This window comes from Notechis scutatus, chromosome 4 (assembly GCF_049901735.1).
Source record: "Notechis scutatus isolate UNSWTSFEM ecotype Mainland chromosome 4, rNotScu1.2, whole genome shotgun sequence".
NCBI lineage: Eukaryota > Metazoa > Chordata > Lepidosauria > Squamata > Elapidae > Notechis > Notechis scutatus.
In genome coordinates, this window is record NC_142012.1 from 107,776,547 (window position 1) to 107,798,883 (window position 22,337).

General features: G+C 39.4%; 1 protein-coding gene across 1 annotated transcript in view; it reads left to right on the forward strand.

The window, feature by feature from the left end:
- The window catches only part of ADAM12 (ADAM metallopeptidase domain 12), a 294,207-nt gene that overhangs the window by 154,756 nt on the left and 117,114 nt on the right, over positions 1-22,337 (forward strand). Inside the window, exon 5 of the mRNA XM_087964323.1 lies at positions 1,284-1,360. Coding sequence (XP_087820449.1) covers positions 1,284-1,360 — 77 coding nt within the window. The remainder of the gene's footprint in view (positions 1-1,283; positions 1,361-22,337) is intronic.

Consider the following 22,337-nt stretch of genomic DNA (forward strand, 5'->3'; position numbering starts at 1 on the left):
GATTCAAGGCAACCGTCTTATTTTATAATGTTCATGTAGATATGCCCTGCATATTGTCTCTAGAACACTTGTCATTTTTTATATGTCTTCATCTAAAAGGAAGCTTTTGGGCTAAGCTAATATTTTCTTTACATGGTGATCAAATCTGCCAAAAATTTATACACCTGAACTATTAAAACTTGATTGTGATCTTTTCATATGATTACTTTCTCTAATCAAATCAGGGTGGTTTTTAGAAGGCTACTGTCTGAGACGATGTAATTGAAAACCATGCCCTGATACTGAAAGGTTAATTAATGCAGCTTAGATGTGAATGAACCAACAAATAGAGGTTGGTGAGATGACTGTTATGCAGAAATATGAGAGATAGCTTTCTTTGCATTAATAAGATAACAACCTTTCACAAAGGAGGTAGGGAGGGAGAGATTCTTTTGTTAAGATGGCATTCAAAGGAGCTAGAAATGCTGTTTATGACACAAACATGATTTTATAACCAGATCCATAACTGGGGAGAAGGTATTAAATTTCATCGGCAATAGCATTAACCTTGAATTCCAGGCAAATTCGCAACTTTATTGACTATGTATCTTCTGTTATGGTTCCTTTGGTAAGCATCTGGATTTATTAAAAAGAAATACATTAACCTGCCACAAAGTGAAACAGGAGTGGCCTTCTGAAAGTAGAATTCCTTTTCATTCCTGTTCTTAATAACAATCTGCTTCCAAGTCAGCCCAGGATGATAAAATGTGCTTTTTCTCTTTCCTCTCCCCTCTATTTCCCAGGATCAATTTCTTTGTGAAGCTGTAAAATAGGAAATGGTTTTATTACATTGTGTAGTATGCTTAATTATGTCTTATGGATCTGCATAATTTAAAATTTATATCTACAGCAAGTGCCTAAAGGTGAATGACAGTATAATTTCCTCTGCTGTTTAATTTTACAAACTGTTCTCATCATAGGTTTCCGATAATAATATAATTTTAAAAAGCAGGCGTGTCCAGGAGAATTGCTTTAAATACTTGTCTGATCATTGTCTTTTGCTGAATGAGGTAGAGCATAGATATTGCCTTGAGTTCATATAAATCAGGCATTAATCCCTGAAAAGTTGCATGCATTATTTCAAACTAGGCAGAAAAATGCTTTCAGCATGATTATTTCCTCAATCACTGGAATTCAGAACAGATCTTTATAATAATAATAATAAAGAATGGAACACATTATACATCTGTAGTAAGATTATATATGGTATATTGGAATTGATCCTTTTTTCTCTGTCTCATTAGAATCATTGCTTCTATCATGGCCATGTACAAGAATATGCTGAATCTGCAGTAATTTTGAGTACATGCTCTGGACTCAGGTAAGACAAAGTATTTGAGATTATGGGCATAAGATATAATAAAGTGCTGCCAGTCAATATTAATACCTTAGTCTAGATTTTATAAGAAGCTCTTAAATGAAATTGAGATAAAGGCATTGGCCTATACTCAGATGGATGGCCACCTCTAAAGAGTAGAACATTTCTATAAAACAGGTATCTCAGGATCTCTTGCTCTCTTGCCTCCTGCTACCTTCTGTGATTTTGGGATCACCACAGAGGTCACTTGATCATCATAAACTTTTATGGTATACTTTTATCCCTTCAGGGATTCTCTCCTACTCTTTGTTCTTTTATCTGTTTTGTCCATTAGTTGCATTTCTCTGAATCTCCATTAATCTCTTTGAAACTATAAATATCCCGCTCTTTTTGTTCTCTGTGATAGGAATTGTCTTTCCTCTCTGCATTATTCAAAAGTTTTTAAGAGAAGTTCAAGTATGCTAGTATTGAATTATATTGGACACCAACTATAATAATATAAATTATGAATATTAAAAATGTTTAAATATAAAACATGAGCTGAATGGGGCACCAAAGTTACAATATTCATATGTCAAATGTTGTGATGCAAAAAACACGATTATGTCATTGACATGATGATATCATTGTAGGTATGTGTTATTACATTGATACCATCCTGGTTTTGTAAGGATGCTATTGGTTGGTTGCTACCATTTAGCAGATGCTGGAAACAAACAATCTGAGTGCTGACACTTGTTAAAAAATATTATTTGAATTTATCCCAAAAAGAGAAGCTAGAAATGAACTTTGTATTGCTTAAGGTAATCAACCTATTTCCTGAGAAATCTAAATGTCAACACATAGATGAAACTCTTCACATAGTATGTAAGATGTTTACTAATCTAGGGAAACTTGTATTTGAGAAACTGAATAAAATCAAGCAGATTTAATAATGCAGGGAAAAGTCACAAATCTGTTGGGAAAATTTTAATTGGTGTTTTTTATATCCTGGATCCAGTTCATGAATCTATTATTTTATGTAGCCCATAGAACACTGGAGTTTGCTCACTAAATCATTCTGAGTTGATCATGATGTAATTTACTGTAAGTTTGCATTGTGGATATATTTAGAAAAGCAAGGTTGGAATTAAGTATAATTGTTCTTCATTTGCTTCAGGATGAATATCTTTAGTGTCATTGTGATATTGCCAATGATACATAACCAATTAAGGGGCTAGCTCAATATATTTAACATTTTCTGAAGTAGACAGTTATGAATATTTTGAGATTTTCCTCTCAGTTTGTTTTATCTTCATCTCAAAAAGCAACATTTAGTGATTCATATACCGTACCTATTCTGCTGCTTATCCTATTTAAATTCAGATCAATACAGCTGAGATATTCATGTGAGATGATATGTCACACAGAATCATCTGTTGTTTTAACTTAATAAACCTAATTCACAGCTTGGTAGCACCATTTAATCTTAATAACCTTTAGTCTTATAATATTAGAATCAGAGCTGGTTAATAATAACTAGGAAGCAATACAACTCATTTTCTAGGACTTAACAACTTATTGCATAGTCTTTTTTTCTATGGTTTAGGCCAAAAAGGGATTTTTGTTTTGTTTTCAGAAATATTCATAATACTATGTGTCATTATAATTGGATTTCTTTTGATGTTGATATGTAGTTTAATATTAGGACATTTGAACTCAAACATGTTTCAATAATGTTGGGGAGAAAATACATCTCGCTATAAACAAAGAAACAAAAGGAAGATATATTTACAGAGGCTTCAAAGAGTGATGACAGTGCAAAGAAATATGAAATGTTGCTGTGGGCCCTAAAGTTAAAGAGGGGTAGAGATCAAGGATTAATTAATTGTAAAAGTGTTTGTACCATTAAAAATAAGGATGAAGACGTTTAAAAATTGAAAACCAGTCTGTAGTGTGATCTGAATAAGGCACCTTTGCAATACCTAAGGACAGTGATTTTACATTCGAATATACAGGTTTGTATATCAATTAGAGAGAATCCTGACTAACTTCAAATGCTCAAGATCTATTTTTGGAAATTTATGCGAGTATGATAAATAAAGGTAACTAAGGCCATTAATCATGATACCTATAAATTACATCCAGTCATGAAGGAATAGCATTTCTTACACTAATCATTGAAACACAAAGTTGAAGAAGAATAAAGTTTGTGGGCCACTGTGAGTATACTGTATATTGAACTGAATGGATCCTTGGCTTGATTCAGCAGACTTCTTATGTTGTTATGCTAGGTGCTGTGAAGGATTTCTGTAGAAACACATAGTGAAGAAACAAACATATAAGAGTTGAGAAGGAAATGTTTTTTTTAATGCCATTGTAATTCTAACATATGGCAGCTTAATTAATGTATATTCTGATGGCCTTTATTTATTTATTTATTTTCATTAACTAATTAGAAAGTCTTGCATAATAGGAATGTTACATTTTTTAAAATGAGGGGATAATCACTATATGGTTGAGTTGTCTTGTTGAGGAAGTGGGGCCGAGGTTAGTAAGGTAATTGTCTACATAAATCCACAGCAGGTTACTTGTCTTCTATAGCTGTGTGAAACAGAGAAATAAATTGTACGACTCAGCTGGTAACCTAAAGATCCCTTTTATTTGATTACAGCTTGCCTGAGCCTCTATGACATTTCATTGACATTTTCTAAATTAAGGAGTTCATGGGTGTCCATGGGGGTGGGCAAAAGGAGGAAGACAAATCACTAAAGGTGAATAGCAATGACATTGGACAAATTCGCATACATATTTCAGACAGCAAAACGGAACTACATAATGGTGGCATTTGTATAATGTCATCACACAAACACTGTCATTTGAGAGTTCTTCCACCTTGTGGTGGACGCTGCTGATTTTTCCAGACTGCAGATTTTTTTCTAATTTTTTTTCTCCTTGACCTTGTGCACATAAACCTGGAAGTTGAAGTCCAATATAGCAGGAGGACTTCATGTTGAGAAAGATTCCCAATTATTATTTCATTTCTTCCTATCCTTAGGTTGTAAAAACCATTTTAAATCACAAAATGCTAGCTTTTGAAAGCTTATTAAATTAAGGAAAGTATGTTCAGATTCACAGCTGCAGTTATTTATTTACTGTGAACATGTGTATGTGTACATCACCCCATGATATTTATTGAGAATTTTTTCTCTAGTAGGATAATTCATAGACATATATAAATGGAGAGTTTGGCAATGTTGCATCCGCAGATATAGTATCTTTTTTTATTTCAAAATCACAGCGCCCCTCACAATATTTCATTTTTACCTCCTGAAGTCTGAAAATTATTTTAAAAATGTAGTTCTTCAATATCTTGGGAAAGAATCCTGAAATGCTGTATTTTTGGCATAATGATATGATATGTTGATAAGATACGGTACAATGTGGTATATGATATAATACATTATATTACTTACCAGCCAGGGCGTAAAACAAGTAAAAGAAGCTGTAAAAAGATAATGAAATATGGAGAGAGACCTGGTCAATAGAATTGCTGGGAATCAGACATGGTTGAATGGATAGTATCCTTATCATAATATTTGGTTCCCTCCACCATGCATAATTATTTGATGATACCTGAAAAATTTTCAAGCTCTGCTTAAGGTCTTCATGCAGCACTACGTGCTACACTAAGCTTGAAGGAACAGGAGTGCATTTATTCTATAACCATTTTATCTGCAGTGTTATTTGAAAAATCCAGCTAAATGTTATTGAAGCTAAGCTCCTCTCTTTGCTTTGTTCTACATTTTTTATCCATTGTCTGTACAGGGGGAAAAAAACCTGTACATAAATCTTTTGCTGATACCAAGATTATAGTACCATGATTCCTAACTGCAAGACTTTTAATCTTATTAGTGCTATCACTCACATTTTAACTCAAGGTTTAAATTCCTGGATAGCAGACATAAAAGCCCTGCTGGATAAATAGGATTTGCAGTATGAAAGATTTAGTGTGCGTAACTAGTGTCTCTTGATAACATGATGAATATGCACATCCTTTTCTTTGGATGCTAAATAGATTTCAGGATGCTAATGTGTATCCTCTATATTTATGAAAATAAAATGAATTCATTATACAGGAAAGGCATTTAAAATGAGAATACAGCCATGTTGGTATCTTCTAACCAAGACTATTAAGCAGTTGCCTTAATAGTTTTGTACTTTGCACACTGAAACAAAACCTTAGAAAGCATGCAGAAAAGAACTAGGAAGCAGTAATGTCAAGGATGATCAGAATTTCAGATATGAATCTACTTAAATATATACCAGAATAACAGCAGGAACAACAACTCAAATTAACCTATTTTTGGATTGAATAAAATGACAGGATGATTGAGTCAGAAGGAGCTCCTCTCTTGAAAGAAGATTTCCTGCCACTTACTCTTTATTATGAAAGGCTGGTTGAGATCTAACCTTAACTGGTGGTCATCCAACTCTAGCGGACTGAATATGCAAAACCAAAGCTGTGTTTTTCATCAAGGGATGATACCAACACAGGTGGAAAATCAATTGCCATTCCATTAAGTAAGTAAATGTCCTCCTATTTCTAGTCATCCACTTCCCTGATACAGCAAACATAAGAGGTCACAGCCCAATCCCAGAAAGCTACCAGTACAGTCATCAAATTAGCCAGCTGCAAAAAGAACATATTATTCCCAGCATCCATTAAAATTTTTAGTGCTAAAATGCTGAGCCTATTGTTGTTCAAACGCCCAGTTTAGTGCATAGTCTGATGATTCACGTTTTGACATCTAATCAATCATCAAAACTTTGCTGCAAGTTTCCCACTCCAGTGCAAATGTGCTTCTTTGGAAGGAACTGGGTTGCCCTCTATAGTAGCTCAAAAGGAGATCTCTTAACTGAGATTCTGACAAAGACATTTTGTGTGTGTGTGTGTGTTCTTTAGGTGAAATGCTGGCCCAGCTTATTTTGGAAAAGAAGTTTACTTCCACACAGAAGAACATTGCCAACAATTTGTCCTTCTGTGACTTTTCTTACACTTGTTCTTAAAAGTATTCAGAACAGACAAAGTCATTGGCAATAATTAACAGACAGTCTTTGACCTGAATAAATAGAATGGCAGATCTATTTGTGGGACCATCTTGATCCCATTGTTTCTACTCGAACCACCAGTTCTAGCACAGAGGCATGTTCCAAGTTCCTTCTATTAAACAACGTGATCTTGTTGGATCTAGGAGCTATGTTGGCTGTGTGGCAATGCCTGCTTTGTGGAAAAGCATCCCTTGGAGATCTGAATCTTGGCCTTATTGGCCTTTTATAAGGTTCTGAAGTCCTGTTTCACAGATGTTCAACTGAAATGGTTAGGCTAGCCCTATTGTTGTTGATGATGATGTGTTTTTATGGTTGGAAGATGTCATTTACTTGGGACATCATGGGTTGTTGTTTTAATTGTTGGTGTTTTTTGTATGAAGCTCAGATACACTGTTGTGATATGGTTGACCACATAAATAAGTAAATAAGTAAATGAAATCCCATACTATTGACTCAATGACCTATTCCATAATTTGCTTGTGCTCCTCAATTATCAATATAGGATACTCCCACTTCATAGAGGAGAGCATTTGCTTTAGGAAGGCTCAGTGTCCAACAGTGAGGAGATACAATAACATCCCTAGTTGAGACCATTTCTCTATTTATTCTGTTTCTGAAGTTGAAGCCATACCCTGTCCTATTTACCAAGCTTGGTGTGTAGAGCTTACAATGCTATTCCTTACTCATTGCCCTGACTCATTTGAAAATAGTCATGTATTTTTTTACTTGCTAACTTCTCCATTGAAAGGTTCAGGGTTAGGGTTAAGGAACCAAGTTTTATTCAATTGCAATTGCTATTAGAAGGCTCTATATTTGATTTTTATGCTAATTAAGGACACTGAACTTCCATGTCTGTCTGCCTGTATATCCATCTACATATCTGTCTCTTTTTTTCTGTATTGAATTCTATTTAAGTCTATTACTTTATTTTACTTAGTTTTATTTATTAAATTTATTTGCCACCCATCTTGTTTTGAAGTAACTCTGGGTGAATTATAACAGGAGTCCCCAACCCCTGGTCTGTGAACTGGCACTGGTCTGTAGCATGCCAGAAATGGCTGTGTAAACAAGCAAAGCCCCATCCATAGAGTGCAGGCAGCACACAAAACCACACACCCTCTGGTCCATGGAAAAACTTCCCTCCATGGACCAGACCCTGGTGCCCAAAAGGTTGGGGCCCATTGGCTTACAGCATTAAAATTCTTACGGTAGTAGTAATCGGAATAGACAAAGCCCTGCAAATAATTAAACCGATAGTCTTTGATGTGGAGAAATAGTTATAGATAAATAGAATAAACAAAGAATAAATAAAAATTATTACAGAGTTGTTAGAGTGCTATTACTAATCTCCTTATATAATCTGAGGTGTTTTTTGTGTTGCTATGTACTCTCTTCTGCCTCTAGCTCTAAATTAATGTACTAGTAGTAAAGATGAAGATAAAAATATCTTCAAAAGGTGAGAAAAAAGGAACTACCAGCTAATCAGGTAGGCATTGGTAAGTGGTAAGAATCTAAAACAGCTCATAAAACAATTGATCTGTAAACATCTGGGAAGCAGTATTTTTCCAGCATCTTACTACCCCTGGATTGTTTCCTAAACTTGAAACTTCTGATTCTACTCAGCATAGTTGGCCTGATGAGTATCCGTGTAGAAGAAGCAGCTTTGGGCACTTTGGCCTGCCCATCTCCTCTGCCTTGGAATCCAGAGAGCCTCCTGGGATGACCAGATAACGGGGGAAGCCTCAACTTTGCAACTTTTCCTTCAGGCGGGGTTCATTTGAGAACAGCCAACTGTTCGCTTCTCATCCCAGAAGGTTCTTCAGCTCCAAAGAAAAAGAAGAAGAGCCAAAGAAGCTTCTGGGACGAGAAGCAAAACACCTTCCAAGAAAAACAAAGGAAGTCCAGTTGCCTCTTGGTGGGGAAAAAAGCACCTTTGGGACAACTAGGACCAGATGAATGACTGAGATTCATCCGTTCCATTGTTAGTTGGAACTATAAATTAAGATTGCCCAAGTGGGTGCCTGTGAATTAAGGTTGGAAAAGGGGCTGCCAGATTCCTGGATTTCTAACACCCTAGATTGACCCAATTCTCCTGCTTTAGATAAACATGGATAGCTTCAGAATACAGTTCCACTCATCGGAGGACATTACATGAGTCTTGGTCACTTGTCTCCATTCAATCTTGATAGATTCTCAATTTTTTCTTCACCGTGGACCCCTTCTAAGTACCTTTTGTGGCCACTGACTCCAAAGACTTAAAATTTAAATCCTGACATTTCCTCAAGCCTTCGTGTATGACATTGCACTCCCCCCACCCAAGCAGGGTTAGACATGATAGACAAACCCCAAATCCAAGCTTCTCTGTTTGTAAAAGTAACCCCACTTCCATCATTAAAGACTCGACTTCTGGTGAATTTAATGGGGTTGCACTGACTTTTAAAGACCTTCACCCCCTAGTCAGATGATTGTCTGTACAAGCAGGGACATCCTATTGGTTTGCTATAACTCCAAACCCTCATCTCCTGTTTTCCTCTCCTAATTAAAGGAAGACCACAGGTTGAGAACCACTGTGATAAAATATAGCGGTTGAAGCTTGGAGCAATTTCCGATTTTGTGCTGTAAGTGGTGCCAGTTGTGATGGCCCTTTGGTAAAATTGAGAAACGGTTGGAGAAAATGCAAGTTTCAGTCATCTCAAAAGCATTGCTCAGAAGGCAGGAAGAATACAAGAATACAATACTCTTAGCAGGAAGGAGCTCTTCCATACTCAATGGAAACACGGGGTTGGCTGCACATATCTGGTTAACAAGAGAACCAGCCTAGAAGTAAGGAGAAATTTCCTGACTGGGAGAACAATGAATCCAGGGAACAGCTTACCTCCAGGAGTTGTGGGTGCTCCACCACTGGAGGTTTTTTACAAGAGACCGAAACAACCCTTTGATGAGACTTTGTTCCCTTAGTAGGTAAATCCTGAATTACTCTGCCTGGTGTAGCTGTTTCTCAATGTGATTATGCCTTTCCATCTTCTATGACTGGATGGCAGCATATTCAAGGATCCTAATATAGGTCAAAGTCTTCTAGGTCTAGGACAGGATAAGGGAGTCTGTTACAGCAGGGATCTCCAACCTTGGCAACTTTAAGCCTGGTGGACTTCAACTCCCAGAATTCCCCAGCCAGCAAAGCTGGCTGAGGAATTCTGGGAGTTGAAGTCCTCCAGGCTTAAAGTCGCCAAGGTTGGAGACCCCTGTGTTACAGGCTTGGCATAGGGCCTGCAAGCATCATGTTTTACTTGTGGATGCTGCTTCCTGGTTTTCCTAATCCAGAAAAGACTCTTGAAACAGAATCTTGACATGGTGGTAAATCCACAGTGCTGCGAGAAACTCAAAGTTTATAAAAATATTTTAGAATCTATGTTATTCTTAAAAATAGATTTCTTTCTTTGGCTCAACTTCTTTTTTTTTCACACCAAATGGAAATTTCTGCTAAGTTTTTTTTTTTTTTTTTTAGCATTCTGACTTGTTTTTATAGGATACTGAATCACTTAGGTTGTTGTTTCTTCTTTGCAGTGCTTCCTGGAAAGACAGAAGCTTTAATGAAGCCTTCTAAAAACAATAATTAAATTTACCAACAAAGCAAGCATCTCCATCAACAATGGTGTCATAGATATAAAATATTTGCAGTTGCTAAACACTCTGCAGTGATCTGTAAAAGTAATTTAAAAAGTGATTGATTGATTAGTAAAAGGAAACTTCCCAAATTCCATTTATGATGTCTATAAAATAACATGGTTTTGGATTTTAGATAGGGGTTATTTTATGCTATTTTATACCATCTTATGAATGTGGGCTTGGTCACCAGTTAGAAAAAAAATACTGTTGTACATCATGGGTATGACACCATTGTTGATGGAGATGCTTGCTATATTTCACCCAATAAGATCTAGAAAATGGAAACAGCCCCATCATCTTTCAACAAGGGACTTGACATTTATTAATTAATAGTTAAATACTGTTCTAAAAAACTGGTGTAGCCATTGATTGTATCTGGAAAAACATTCCCAAGCTCATAAAATGATATGAATAAATTAAGTGACTTCTTCACAGTTTTCTGAATTTGGACATTCCAAGTGAGGCTTAGGTCCAAGGAATATGACAGCTGTTCTGGTGCCACACTTGGTAGAGGTTATAAGTGATAAAGCCAAAAAGAAGTGGTCATTGCCTTTATAGACATCAATCCTAAAATCTGCTAGTACTTCTAAAATGCTTTGAGACATGCTAGCATAATCTATTGTGGGTAAACTAAAAGTACCCCATAATGTACATTCACTGAAATCTATTTTCACCTTAGATAGTGCTGTAAAGATATTTTGCTGTGCAGTGAATTATAGAATTTCCACAGAAGACCTTCACTTGTGCTGAAGATATTTCTATTAAATCATGCATAGTGACCATCACTTAATTAATTATGATTCTCCTCTGGTGTCAGAGTTTGGATCATTAAATAAATTTCATCAATGAAAGATGAAAAGGTCTCCTCATTCTACAACTACTCCCCATTATGGACTATTGCCATATTGGTTGGTGTCATGTCTTTCTGGAGCTTAAAATAGTCATGGTCCAGAGTACCATTTAAATGTCATTATTTCTCCTAAGGATATAATCAACTTGTATTAAGTTTTCTTTGTCTTCATTATCTTGAGCTTGTTTTTCTGAACATTCTGGGACTATCATTGTAGTCTTTATATTATTAAGAGGCTAACAATAATTTCACTATTTTTATCAAAAGTTTCAGTAGGTTATGGTGGGACTGGAACATCCTCAAATGGGAATTGGCTGAAAGTAGCTTCTATTTAAGTGAGATTACTGTGGTAGAAATACTGATAGCAAATTATTCAGGATATTGAATTTAGAGATAATTCTGCTTCAGCTTTCACAGGGAGGACTTTAGAATGATTTATTGGAGCTTCTTCCTCTCATCCATTTTCTAAACCAGTTGCATACATCTCAAAAGTTTGTTTACCTTGGAGACACTCAGTAAAGGATTAGTTTGCATGCCATTTTAATCACTGCTAAATTCTCTGCTGTAATCTTTATTGTTATTTATACAAGTACCTCTTATTAGTATTATACAAAACAAAATCAGCTGATTGCCCATGAAAACCTGTGAGTGTTTTATTAATTAATATTCAAGATATTATAGACTCCTACGACCTTCTTGGCCTCAGAGGAGCTGTGTCATGCCCCTGATGGAGACTGACTCTGAGGGAGAGGAGGAACAGCCGGCAGGGAGTGGAAGTGTGGCTCCGGAGGTTGTGGAGGAGGCTGGGGAAGGGCAGAGACCGGCTGAGAAGTTAGAGGAGGACCCAAGGCCATCCCTTAGCTATCCTAGGGCATGCAGGGAGGAGAGGATAAGGGAGAGACATGGTCTCCTCAGGAGGAGAGGCCCTTGATCCTCTTCATGGGCTGCAAGTGTGACAACTGAATAAGAGTTTGGGCCTGCATACTAGTGAACGCTGGAAACAAATCATGTAAATATCTCTAGTTTATAGTTTCTCTCTGAGTTTGGCGTCCTTCCCAGTGTGTATTATCTGTGGACATTCTCCAGCCCTTATCTTGCCTGGTTGTGTTGCTTTTTTCCTTCTTCATGTAACTGTGTGGGAGTTTTTTTTGTCTTCCATCAAAGATATTCCGAGCTTGGAAGCAAACTGAAGGAATAAAAGGGGCTGTTTTCTGTGACTGTGTTTGTTTTGTATCCCACCCTGGGTCATCACAAGCTGGCTTATTGCAGACCTTTCTATATGCTATCTTGTTTCATTTGGGGCATTGCTGTTTTTAAATTTTGGATTTTTCTCAATGTTGATATTAAAAATTCAGAGTTGTTTGGTGTAGTTAGCAGCCTTGTTTCACTTGTGTTGTCTTTAAATGACAACAGATTCTCAATTGTTATAATATTAGAGGCTGTTTGTCTGGACTTGTTGTGGTGCACTTCTTAGTGTTGTTTATTTGTTTGTTGCCCATCATTCCAGATTCAAGAATTATTTAAAGAAAGCCATCTATGAAACTATCTACCTCCTTGATTCTTGCAAAATAAAAGAAAATGAAGCTAGAATGAGATACAGGTAGTCCTTGACTTACAATTGGTCATTCAGCCACCATTCAAGGTAACAACAGATCTCCTTGGGGGTACTTACAACCCAGATTCAAATTTCCAATGACTGCAACCACCCTGGTCACATGACTGCATGTCAGGCACTTGGCAACCAGTCTGTATCTGCAATCATGTGGCTTCATTATATGCCGCTTTTGCTGAAAACCAGCATTAAAATTTCTATTTTTGGCCAAACCAGTCCCCAGGGAACCATTGGTTCATCTACTGACCATGGAGTTCACCTAACGACTACCACAAAAAAAGGTTATGAAATCCAATTGACAACATGGGTAATCCAATTTGAAGTAGTCACAACTTAAAACCAGCATGGCGCAGTGGTTAGAATCAGAGGTGGTATTCAGCCGGTTCGCACCAGTTCTGCCAACCTGGTAGCAAGAATTTGGCATGGATTGCGGAACCGGCAATAACTTCTGGCTGGCCACGTCCCTGAACTGGTTCCCCAGTGGCCAGTTGCTCAGTTGGCCCATCCACCCAATGCTCACTCGTGTGCGCAGCTCACCCGCCCCTGCCACTCACCCTGCCCAGTCACTCCTCCCTTCTTATGTGGCACACTGGGCCCTCATGGCTTGCCTAACCTGACTTCCCCACGTGGTGCCTATGCCCCAACTGAGCAGCCCTGATCTGCCTGCTCACAGGTAAGCCTGTGAGTTGCGCTAGGCCCTCGCCCATTGCCCAGGGCATTTCCGGGCCTCTCACCCACTGCCCGGGGTCTTTCTGGACCTCCCTCACACCACCCAGGGCCTTCCGGGACCTTTCTGTGTCTCCGCCCCACTGCCCGGGACCTTTTTAAGTGGGAGGAGGCCAAGGTGGGGCTAAGTTTTCAGGCCAGTCCAGAGGGCAGGGGGGCAGTGGCAGTGGCAGTGTGGCTATCGGAAACAGCCCCAGGAGTTCCCAGTCTCCCTTTCAGGGCACCTCCATGCCCCTCCCTACCCCAGCAGAGCAGAGATTTGTGCCCCTTTCCCATAGCCGCACTGCCGCCGCTGCTGCCCCCCACGCCTCTGCTCTCCACACCACTGTACCCCCCACACCACCGCCGCTGCTGTTGTGCCCTGAAAGGGAGGCTGGAATCTCCTGGGGCTGCTTGTCATAGCCGTGCCGCACCCACTGCCCCCACTGCCGCCACTGCCCGTGTGCTTCGAAAGGGATGTCCTGGGGCTGCTGCTTTCTTCATTGTCCTGCTGCTCGCTGCTCTGGAGTTTTCCCAATGTTCTTCTCAGAAAAGGGGTGTGTGTGAGAGAGAGAGAGACAAGGAAGGAAAGGAAGGGAGGAAGGAAGAGAGGAATGACAAGAAGGAAAGAGCAAGAAAGGAAGAAAGAGCAAGAAAGGAAGAAAGAGCAAGAAAGAAACAGGAAGGGAGAGAAAGAAATGAAGAAGAAAAGAGAAAGAAAGAAAAATAGGAAGGAAGGAAGGAAGGAAGGAAGGAAGGAAGGAAGGAAGGAAGGAAGGAAGGAAGGAAGGAAGGAAGGAAGGAAGAAAGAAAGAAGAAAGAAAGAAAGAAAGAAAGAAAGAAAGAAAGAAAGAAAGAAAGAAAGAAAGAAAGAAAGAAAGAAAGAAAGAAAGAAAGAAAGAAAGAAAGAAAGAAAGAGGAAGGGAGAGAAAGAAAGAAAGACAGAGAAAGGAAGGAAGGAAGGAAGAAAGGAAGGAAGGGAGAGAAAGAAAGAGAGCAAGAAAGAAAGAGGAAGGGAGAGCAAGAAAGAGAAAGAAAGAGCAAGAAAGAGGAAGGGAAAGAAAAAGAAAGAAAGAAAGAAAGAAAGAAAGAAAGAAAGAAAGAAAGAAAGAAAGAAAGAAAGAAAGAAAGAAAGAAAGAAAGAAAGAAGAAAAAGAAGGAAGGGGGGAAGAGAAAACTCTGTGCTATTATTTTTAATTGTTCCATATTATATTGTATATTAATATTTTGCACTGTCCCTACACCTAGATTATTTTACTGCCTTTCTTTTGCCCAGGTATTTTTCAGGGTTTACATATCAATAGTCCAGAGCATAAATACAGGTGCGGTTAACAGAGTTGAAAGGGACTATGGAGGTCTTCTAGTCCAACCCCCTGCTCACGCAGGAAAACTGAGGATGCCAAACTCTGAGTAGAGGTCCTGGGAAAAGTGTCAGAATAACAGAATAACACTTAGAAGGGACCTTGCGGGAAACTCTATGCCATTTCAGAGAAATGGCTGTCCAGTCTTTTGTTAAAAACTTCCAGTGTTGGAGCACCCAGAACTTCTGGTGGCAAGCAATTCCACTGGTTAATTGTTCTCACTGTCAGGTAGTTTCTCCTTACTTTTAGGTTGCTTCTCTCCTTGATTAATTTCCATCCTTCTGGTGCTTTGGAAAATACATTGCCCCCCCTCTTTCTGGCAGCCCCCTAAAAGCCTGTTGCCTATCACCCTCTTGAGCAAAGCATGTGAGCCATTTCCTCCTTTCAGTGGTCCATGATAGTACATCTATAGTACATAGAAAATAAAGTCAAAAAAAGGTGAATAACATTTTTACAGAACTATAGATATGTTGAGGCTGGGTGTGACAAGTAATGACTGGGAGGGAAGGGGCCAGGCGAGGAACCCCTTGACGTGAGTGACATTGAGTTGGCCACACCCACCCAGTCACATGACCAGCAAGCCACGCAACCAGTCATGTGGCCACCAAGCCATAACCACCCTGTCACATGACCACCCCGTCACATGACTACCCCAGTCACATGACCACCAAGCCATGCCCACCCAGTCATGTGACCCTAAGCCATGCCCACCAGATAAGACACGCCCACAGAACCAGTAGTAAAAAAATTTGAATCCCACCATTGGTTAGAATGCAGTACTGCAGGTTATTTCTGCTGACTGCTGGGAATTTTCCAGTTCAATCTCCCCAGGCTCAAGGTTGACTCAGCCTTCGACCTTCCCGAGGTCGTAAAATAAGGACTAAGATTGTGTGTGGAGGTGGTAATATGCTGACTCTGTAAACCTCTTAGAGAGGACTGTAAAGTGGTATATAAGTCTAAGTGCTATTGCTATATGAGCAAGTTCCATTACATTGTAAACCAAGGATTACCTATATATCTGATCCAAGATTTGCCAGTGTTCCAAATTACGTTATTATTCAAATATACTGTAGCTCAACGTAAGCATTTGTAAACCAACAGTACCATTACACTCTTAAATAATTTGTTTAGACTGCGTGGCAGGTGACAGGAACTTAATAAAGGTGTGAAAGATCCATAAGTATATGCAGACAGTCCTTTTCTTTCTGATATCCCATTTTTTCCATTCCATGATCAAAAACTAAAATAAAAATAATATTTCAGGTAGTCATCGACTTACAGCTATTTGTTTAGTGACTGTTTAATGTTACAATGCACTAAATGTTTAATGCACTTAAAAAGTGACTTATGACCATTTTTCTCACTTAGAACTATTACAGGATCCCTTGATCATGTGATCAAAATTTGTATGCTTGGCAACTGGCATGTATTTATGACAGTTGTAATGATCCAGGGTCATGGGATCACCTTCTGTGACCTTCTGGCAAGCAAAGTCAATGGGGAAGCCAGATTCATTTAACCACCATGTTACTAACTTAATAACTGCAGTGATTCACTTAACAATTATGGCAAGAAAAGTCATAAAATGAGGCAAAACTCACTCAACTGTCTTGCTTAGCAATGGAAAATCCGGGTTCGATTGTGATCGTAAGTTGACAACTACCTATACAGGATTCTTTTCTTCTATCCAATTGTGTCTGGTTCTCAAAGACTGGTTGGAGAAATCCGTACAGTCTTCTTGGCAAGATCTGAAGTGGTTTCTCATTGCCTTGGCCCATTCCTTGGGCGGAGAGAAAGTGACCGGTCCAAGGTCACCCAGATGGTTTTGTGCCTAAGGTGCAGTGGTGGGATTCAAACATTTTTACTACTGGTTCTGTGGGCTTGGCTTGGCTAGGTGGGTGTGGCGTGGCGTGGTAGGCATGCCAGGGGAAGGATACTGCAAAATCTACATTCCCACTCCACTCCAGGAGAAGGTTACTGCAAAATCCCATTCCCATCCCACCCCACTAACCTGCTTTCCAGCTTGGTTCTCCTGTGCAGGGCAACAAAAGAAGACCCAGCCGATCAGCTGGGACTGGGAGGCAGAGAATAGATGGGGCGGGGCCAGTATTTTCCGGTTCTCTGAACTACTCAAAATGTCCACTACCGGTTCTCCAGAACTGGTCAGAACCTGCTGAATATCACCTCTGCTAAGGTGGGACTAGGATTCTCACAGCGTGCTGGTTTCTAGCCTGATGCCTTAACCACGACACCAAATTGGCTCTAATATTATACTATACATTTACAAAACAAGATGAAAAATTAATATAAGAGGAGGACATTAAATTATTGTGATCTACACAAGGCATAAGTGGCCAGGCTAAACTGAAATCTCATTCAAGCTTGTGTTTTCCAGTGGTAATTGCAAACTGAACAGAATTTGGTAGATTTCATATAAATCTCTACAGATCGATCCATTAGCAGAAAGTTCACCACCTTCATTTCAGGGCAACCCATGCATTTAAGTAAGGAGAGGAAGAATATTAACCTGGGACACCAAGCAAGGCAAAGCACAATATTTCACCTAGCAAGAGAGTTAACGTGATCATGAAGATGGTTTTCCCCAAGGTGAGGCCATTGCCCTTGAGATGTTCTGATTCCTGCAATTTTCTCTTTGCTGACGCTGTTTTCTTCTTCTTCAAGAAACAGCTGCATTAAAGGTAGCAAAGAGTTTTGAAAGCATTGAAAATAGACCAAAGACTGCATGAAGTCACCCAATGTCTCACCCTTATCTAACACAAATTTGAAATGAACACTTAATCAGGCCTTCAGTGTTCATTTATTAAGGGAACATTCCATTGCATGTACACTGTAAATGAACAAAGTATTCTTGCTTTTATTTTTAAAACTTGTACTTCAAGTTTTAATTTTTCTGTGGTTCATGATTAGACAATTCTTCCCATTTACCTTTTTGCATATTTGCAAATAGGAAAAAATAAAATCTGATAAAATTAGATATATTAATCATTGTTTCCATAGAATAAAATACTTTGGAGTCTTCTAATCCTGCACAGATTGCATAACATTAGGGTACCTAATACTATAATTATTACAATTCTAAAATGTAAATGATCTGTATCTAAAATGTAAATGATATGAATGGACATCTGGATTCTTCCATTGTATTAAACATGTTGAAATATTTTATCAGTTGGATTCCCTTTTCAATAACACACAATATACTGTTATCCATGTATAGTAAAACATGATGTATTGGAATAATGGGCCGTCTGTAGCTTATAGTTTACTATTAGAAAAACTACTCTTAAGAGTAAGTAGATTAGTTAAAGAACACAAAGAAACAAAAATATGTATTGTTAAGATGCTTCACTAATGTAGGCTTGTTCTCAAATCTAGCATGGCTATAAAATAGATAATATTGTATAGGTCAGCGATGGTGAACCTTTTTGATATGGTGTGCTGAAAGTGCACACGCGTGTGTGTGTGTGTCAGCACCCACAATGCAATGTGCCCTGCCCCCCCCGCGCATGCGCATGCAACACCCCCACCCTGCCCCTTAGGTACACTGCACATGTGCGTGCCTTCCAGCTGATTTTCGGCCCATTTGTGTTGTGGTTAGCCGGCATCAGGTGCAGACGGCTCAGGAGAGCGAGGACTCCGAGTGAACTGTTGCCTTCAGAGATTGTGGGGCTGGCAGCAGCAATGAGGAGGTTCCCAAGGAGTCTATGCCAAGTGTGCGTGCACGCAGATTGCTCGGAGGAAAGAACAGTTACAACAGCATTGGCGACTCGGGAGTAAGGCTGCAAGGTAATGGCCCCTCCTTCAAGAGGATAAAAGCCAGCTGTGAATGAACTCACTTTGCAGAGGGCAAAGAAGTTTTGCCTCGTGGACATTACAGTTGGTATTTGAAGACTCTTGTAAACTATTTGTTATCTATTGTTTTTTGGCAGACTTGAAAAAACTTGGCAAGGCTCTTTCTTGTCGGAGCTAATTAGTTGGAAGCAGCCTTTTATCTATGAAGAAACCGGATGCTTAGCTGAAACATAAAAAGGTTATACTGCTACCTTTGTCTTGTGTTTGCTCTCTTGGAAGCAGGTTTGGGTCAGAATGATTTGTGGCCGTTTTCGCCCTCCTGGAGGCTTGTGGAAAGCCTCTGCAACCTCGGGAGGCCAAAAAATGGGCCTTCCGGAAATTCCAGAAGTGCCTGTTTTCAGCCTCCAGAGGGCCTCTGGAGCCTGGGGGAGGCCATTTTCACCCTCCCAAAGGCTTGAGGGAAGCATCTGGAGCTTCAGGAGGCTGAAAACAGGCCCATTTTGGCACTTCCGGTATTTCCGGAAGGGCCATTTTTTGGCCTTCTGAGGCTGCAGAGGCTTCCCACAAGCCTCCAGAAGGGCGAAAACGGCTTGAAACCAGCTGAAAATCAACTGGGAGGTGCACGCATGCGCAGTGCAGGTAAGTTTGGCTGGGGCTCACGTGCCCGCACAAATGACTCTGCATGCCATCTGTGGCACGAGTGCCATAGGTTCGCCATCACGGGTATAGGTTAATTTGGGCAGTGATGCTTTAGAGCAGTGGCCCCCAACCTTTTAAGCACCTCTTCCTTACAGAGAGGTTTTTTGGCGGACCGGAGGTGGCGTGGTTTTGTGCTCTGCCTGCATCTCACACGTGTGCTAATGGGGCTTTGCTCATTTGAACAGCCCAGTTTCTGTGGCGGTGATCTGCGGACTGGGGCTTGGAGACCCCAGTTTTAGAGAACACAGCACTCTATTAGAAGGCCACAAAGTGAAAGTGGGTGCATACAAAACTGGATAAAGTATCCAAAAATAATTTTGGAGGAAAAATCAGAGTTTATCAAAGTGTTGGAGAAAAGAATTTTTTTTAAAAAAATGGGAAAGCAAAAAAATAAATGCTTCTTATTTTTAATTTCAGATACAATAGTCAAAATGAGATTTGTAATTCTCACCCTTTCTAATCACTTTGATATAATACAATCAAAACAAATGGAGGACCTGAACTGAATCTCCTTTGCTTTCTTTTATGCTATAATAGTCTACCATAGCATTCCCTGTTGTTTGATTTCTCCAAAGGTCATAAGTTCAGATTGCAACTCTCTGATACAGCTATGACTGATGGACACAATGTTTCCAATATGCTGAAACAGGGTGAATTTAAGGGCATGTAAGCAAGACCTTTCTAGCACTTCTTACGAGTTCTTTTCTTTCTGCTTTAATTTCATGGCTGCCATGGTACGTTCTTACAATCTAATCCACTGTCTTTCAGCTTGACAATTTTACAACGTGGTGGGCTTGAAGTCCATATGTCTTAAAGTGCCTAGTTTGAAAAACACAGATCTAATCCTAATAATGTGTTACCAACAGAGTTTGGCATTATGGCAAAAAAAAAGTACTCATTTGATTTATATATGTTAGTTCCCAAGGCATTGCATAGTTACCACAAATACAAGAACAACAACAACAAACAAACCAAAAGCATGTGGTAGAAATACATAGAAGCTGTTAGAACATGTTCCAACACAGTGGGCTCCTTCAACGATCACATAACAATATCACTGTAGAAAAATTCCTGCTGGTATCTTGTGGTTTTATTTCATTATTTCTTTCATTATTTCTTTCATTGCCATATTACCGATGCATTTTCCTTAGAAGCGGGGATGGGATTCTACAGGTTCGCACCTATTCACTAGAACCGATTAACATTCTAAGCAGTTCGGAGAACCGGTTGTTAGAAGAAACTACTGGCCTAATCCTGTAAGGAAGGCAGGAAGGAAACATTCTGGTGTTGCTTACAGAAACTGCCTCTCTGTTAACCCTTATTATATTCTTGGTAGGACTAGACTTCCTGTCTCTGGAACTTCTCTGGAGGTTTTTTCCCCTCCTTTACTGGTACTTTGCTTGTGTGGAGTGACCATTCAAAGTTACAATGGCACTGAAAAAAGTGACTAATGACCATTTTTCACACTTACGACTGTTTCAGCATCCAGGTGTCATGACTACGCAACACACGCGTTTGAATCAAAGCCACAGCAACCTGAAGGATGGCATTCCTCTTCATCAGAATAAACTCTGTATCATAATAATATGCGCGGTCTATGTAAAATGTTGTGAGGTGATGCTCTACGCATTAACCACGATTCATGTGATTGAGTTCATATGAATGATTATAATTAATAATGGTAATCAGGGGTAATAAGGGTAATCAAGGGTAATGAAGGGTAATGAGGGGAAATTATTATAAATATCGAATCCCAGGAAACTCGGGTTAGATCCAACTTTATTTTGTTTGCTTAGCTATTATCTCAGACTCCTTGCGGAGGAAGGAATAAAAAACAAGCTTTTATGTTACCAAATACTGAAGCGAAGAGTGTCTGATTTTCTCCCTGCATTTGTGCCAAAGTGTAGCTGAGTGGAAAGTTGGATCTCATACATCTTATAATATTTCGTTACCTGTGATATTATGGCTGAAGGTACTGCTGTTGATGGAGGTTTTGAGGACGTTTTGGAGGTGGATGCGGATAATGATGTTGGGGGGGCTGGCGTGGTGCCTGAGCAACCCTCAATTTAGTTGGACGATAATGTGGTGTCTTTGGAAAGTGGACAAACAGATAACGTGAGATGTGAAGAGGATCCTCAGCCTGTGGTATGGCCGAAAATCTGGAAGGAATGAAAATTGGGATTGGAGTTGAGGGACGATATGAGGGGGAAGGTTTCACAAGGGAAACCTCCCACTTTTATGCCGCTGCCCTCCGGGACATTTGAGAAGTGGAGGGAATGATGGATTGCTGACGAAGATGAGTGTAGTATTTCTACGACCAGTTTAAACGCTAGTACATTGGAACTGCTCCATGTCAAGTATGGTGACTTAAGCATTCGTGACTCTACTCCCCAGACCATTTGGACAGTCCAGGGAGGGGATTTAGAACAGAAGACACATCTTTTCTTTAGTTCAAGTGCCAGAGATAGCAGGGATATGAGTAGGAGGAGGTCAGAGGGAGCATTTTCTATGAAAGTAGATGAATCATTAGCAGATGTAGTAGGAGTATCAGGAAAGAGTAAAACCTCTAAACCAGTCCCAGGTTCCAGGATTGAATTTAGGAATGCGCAGATGGGGAATAGACAAACAATTCACTCCTGGGGTCCATCAGGCACATCTGGATATTGGCCCCAAATAATGGTTTGGGGTGGTCCTCCTCCTATAAACACTTCCTTTGATGGGAACCCTGATAGCATTATTTTTAAGCCAAATTGTGAACCACCTAGAATTATATTCAAATTGCTATCCTTCTCAATGGTCTATTAAAGTTGTGATAACTACAGTGTTAACAGGTGATGCTGCCGATTGGGCTGCAGAGTTGCATAGTGTGCATGCAAAGGAATTGATTGATGTTGGTTTGTTTTTGGATGCACTCAAAGTTCAATTTGAAGATAGGTCAAGGATACATCAATATGAAGAAGCATTAATGTCATTGAAGCAGGATGGGAGGCCTGCTGTGGAGTATGTCAGAGAGTTTCAGAAATTGGCAACTAGGTTGCACACCTGGCCGGAAAGACTATTGATTAGAGAATTTAGATCTGGTTTAGATAGAGGATTGGGGCAGGCTTTTCTTTATAGGGGGGTTCCCCAGAAACTGGGGGAATGGTATAAAACAGTTGTGGAGTTGGATGTGGGATTGAGGGA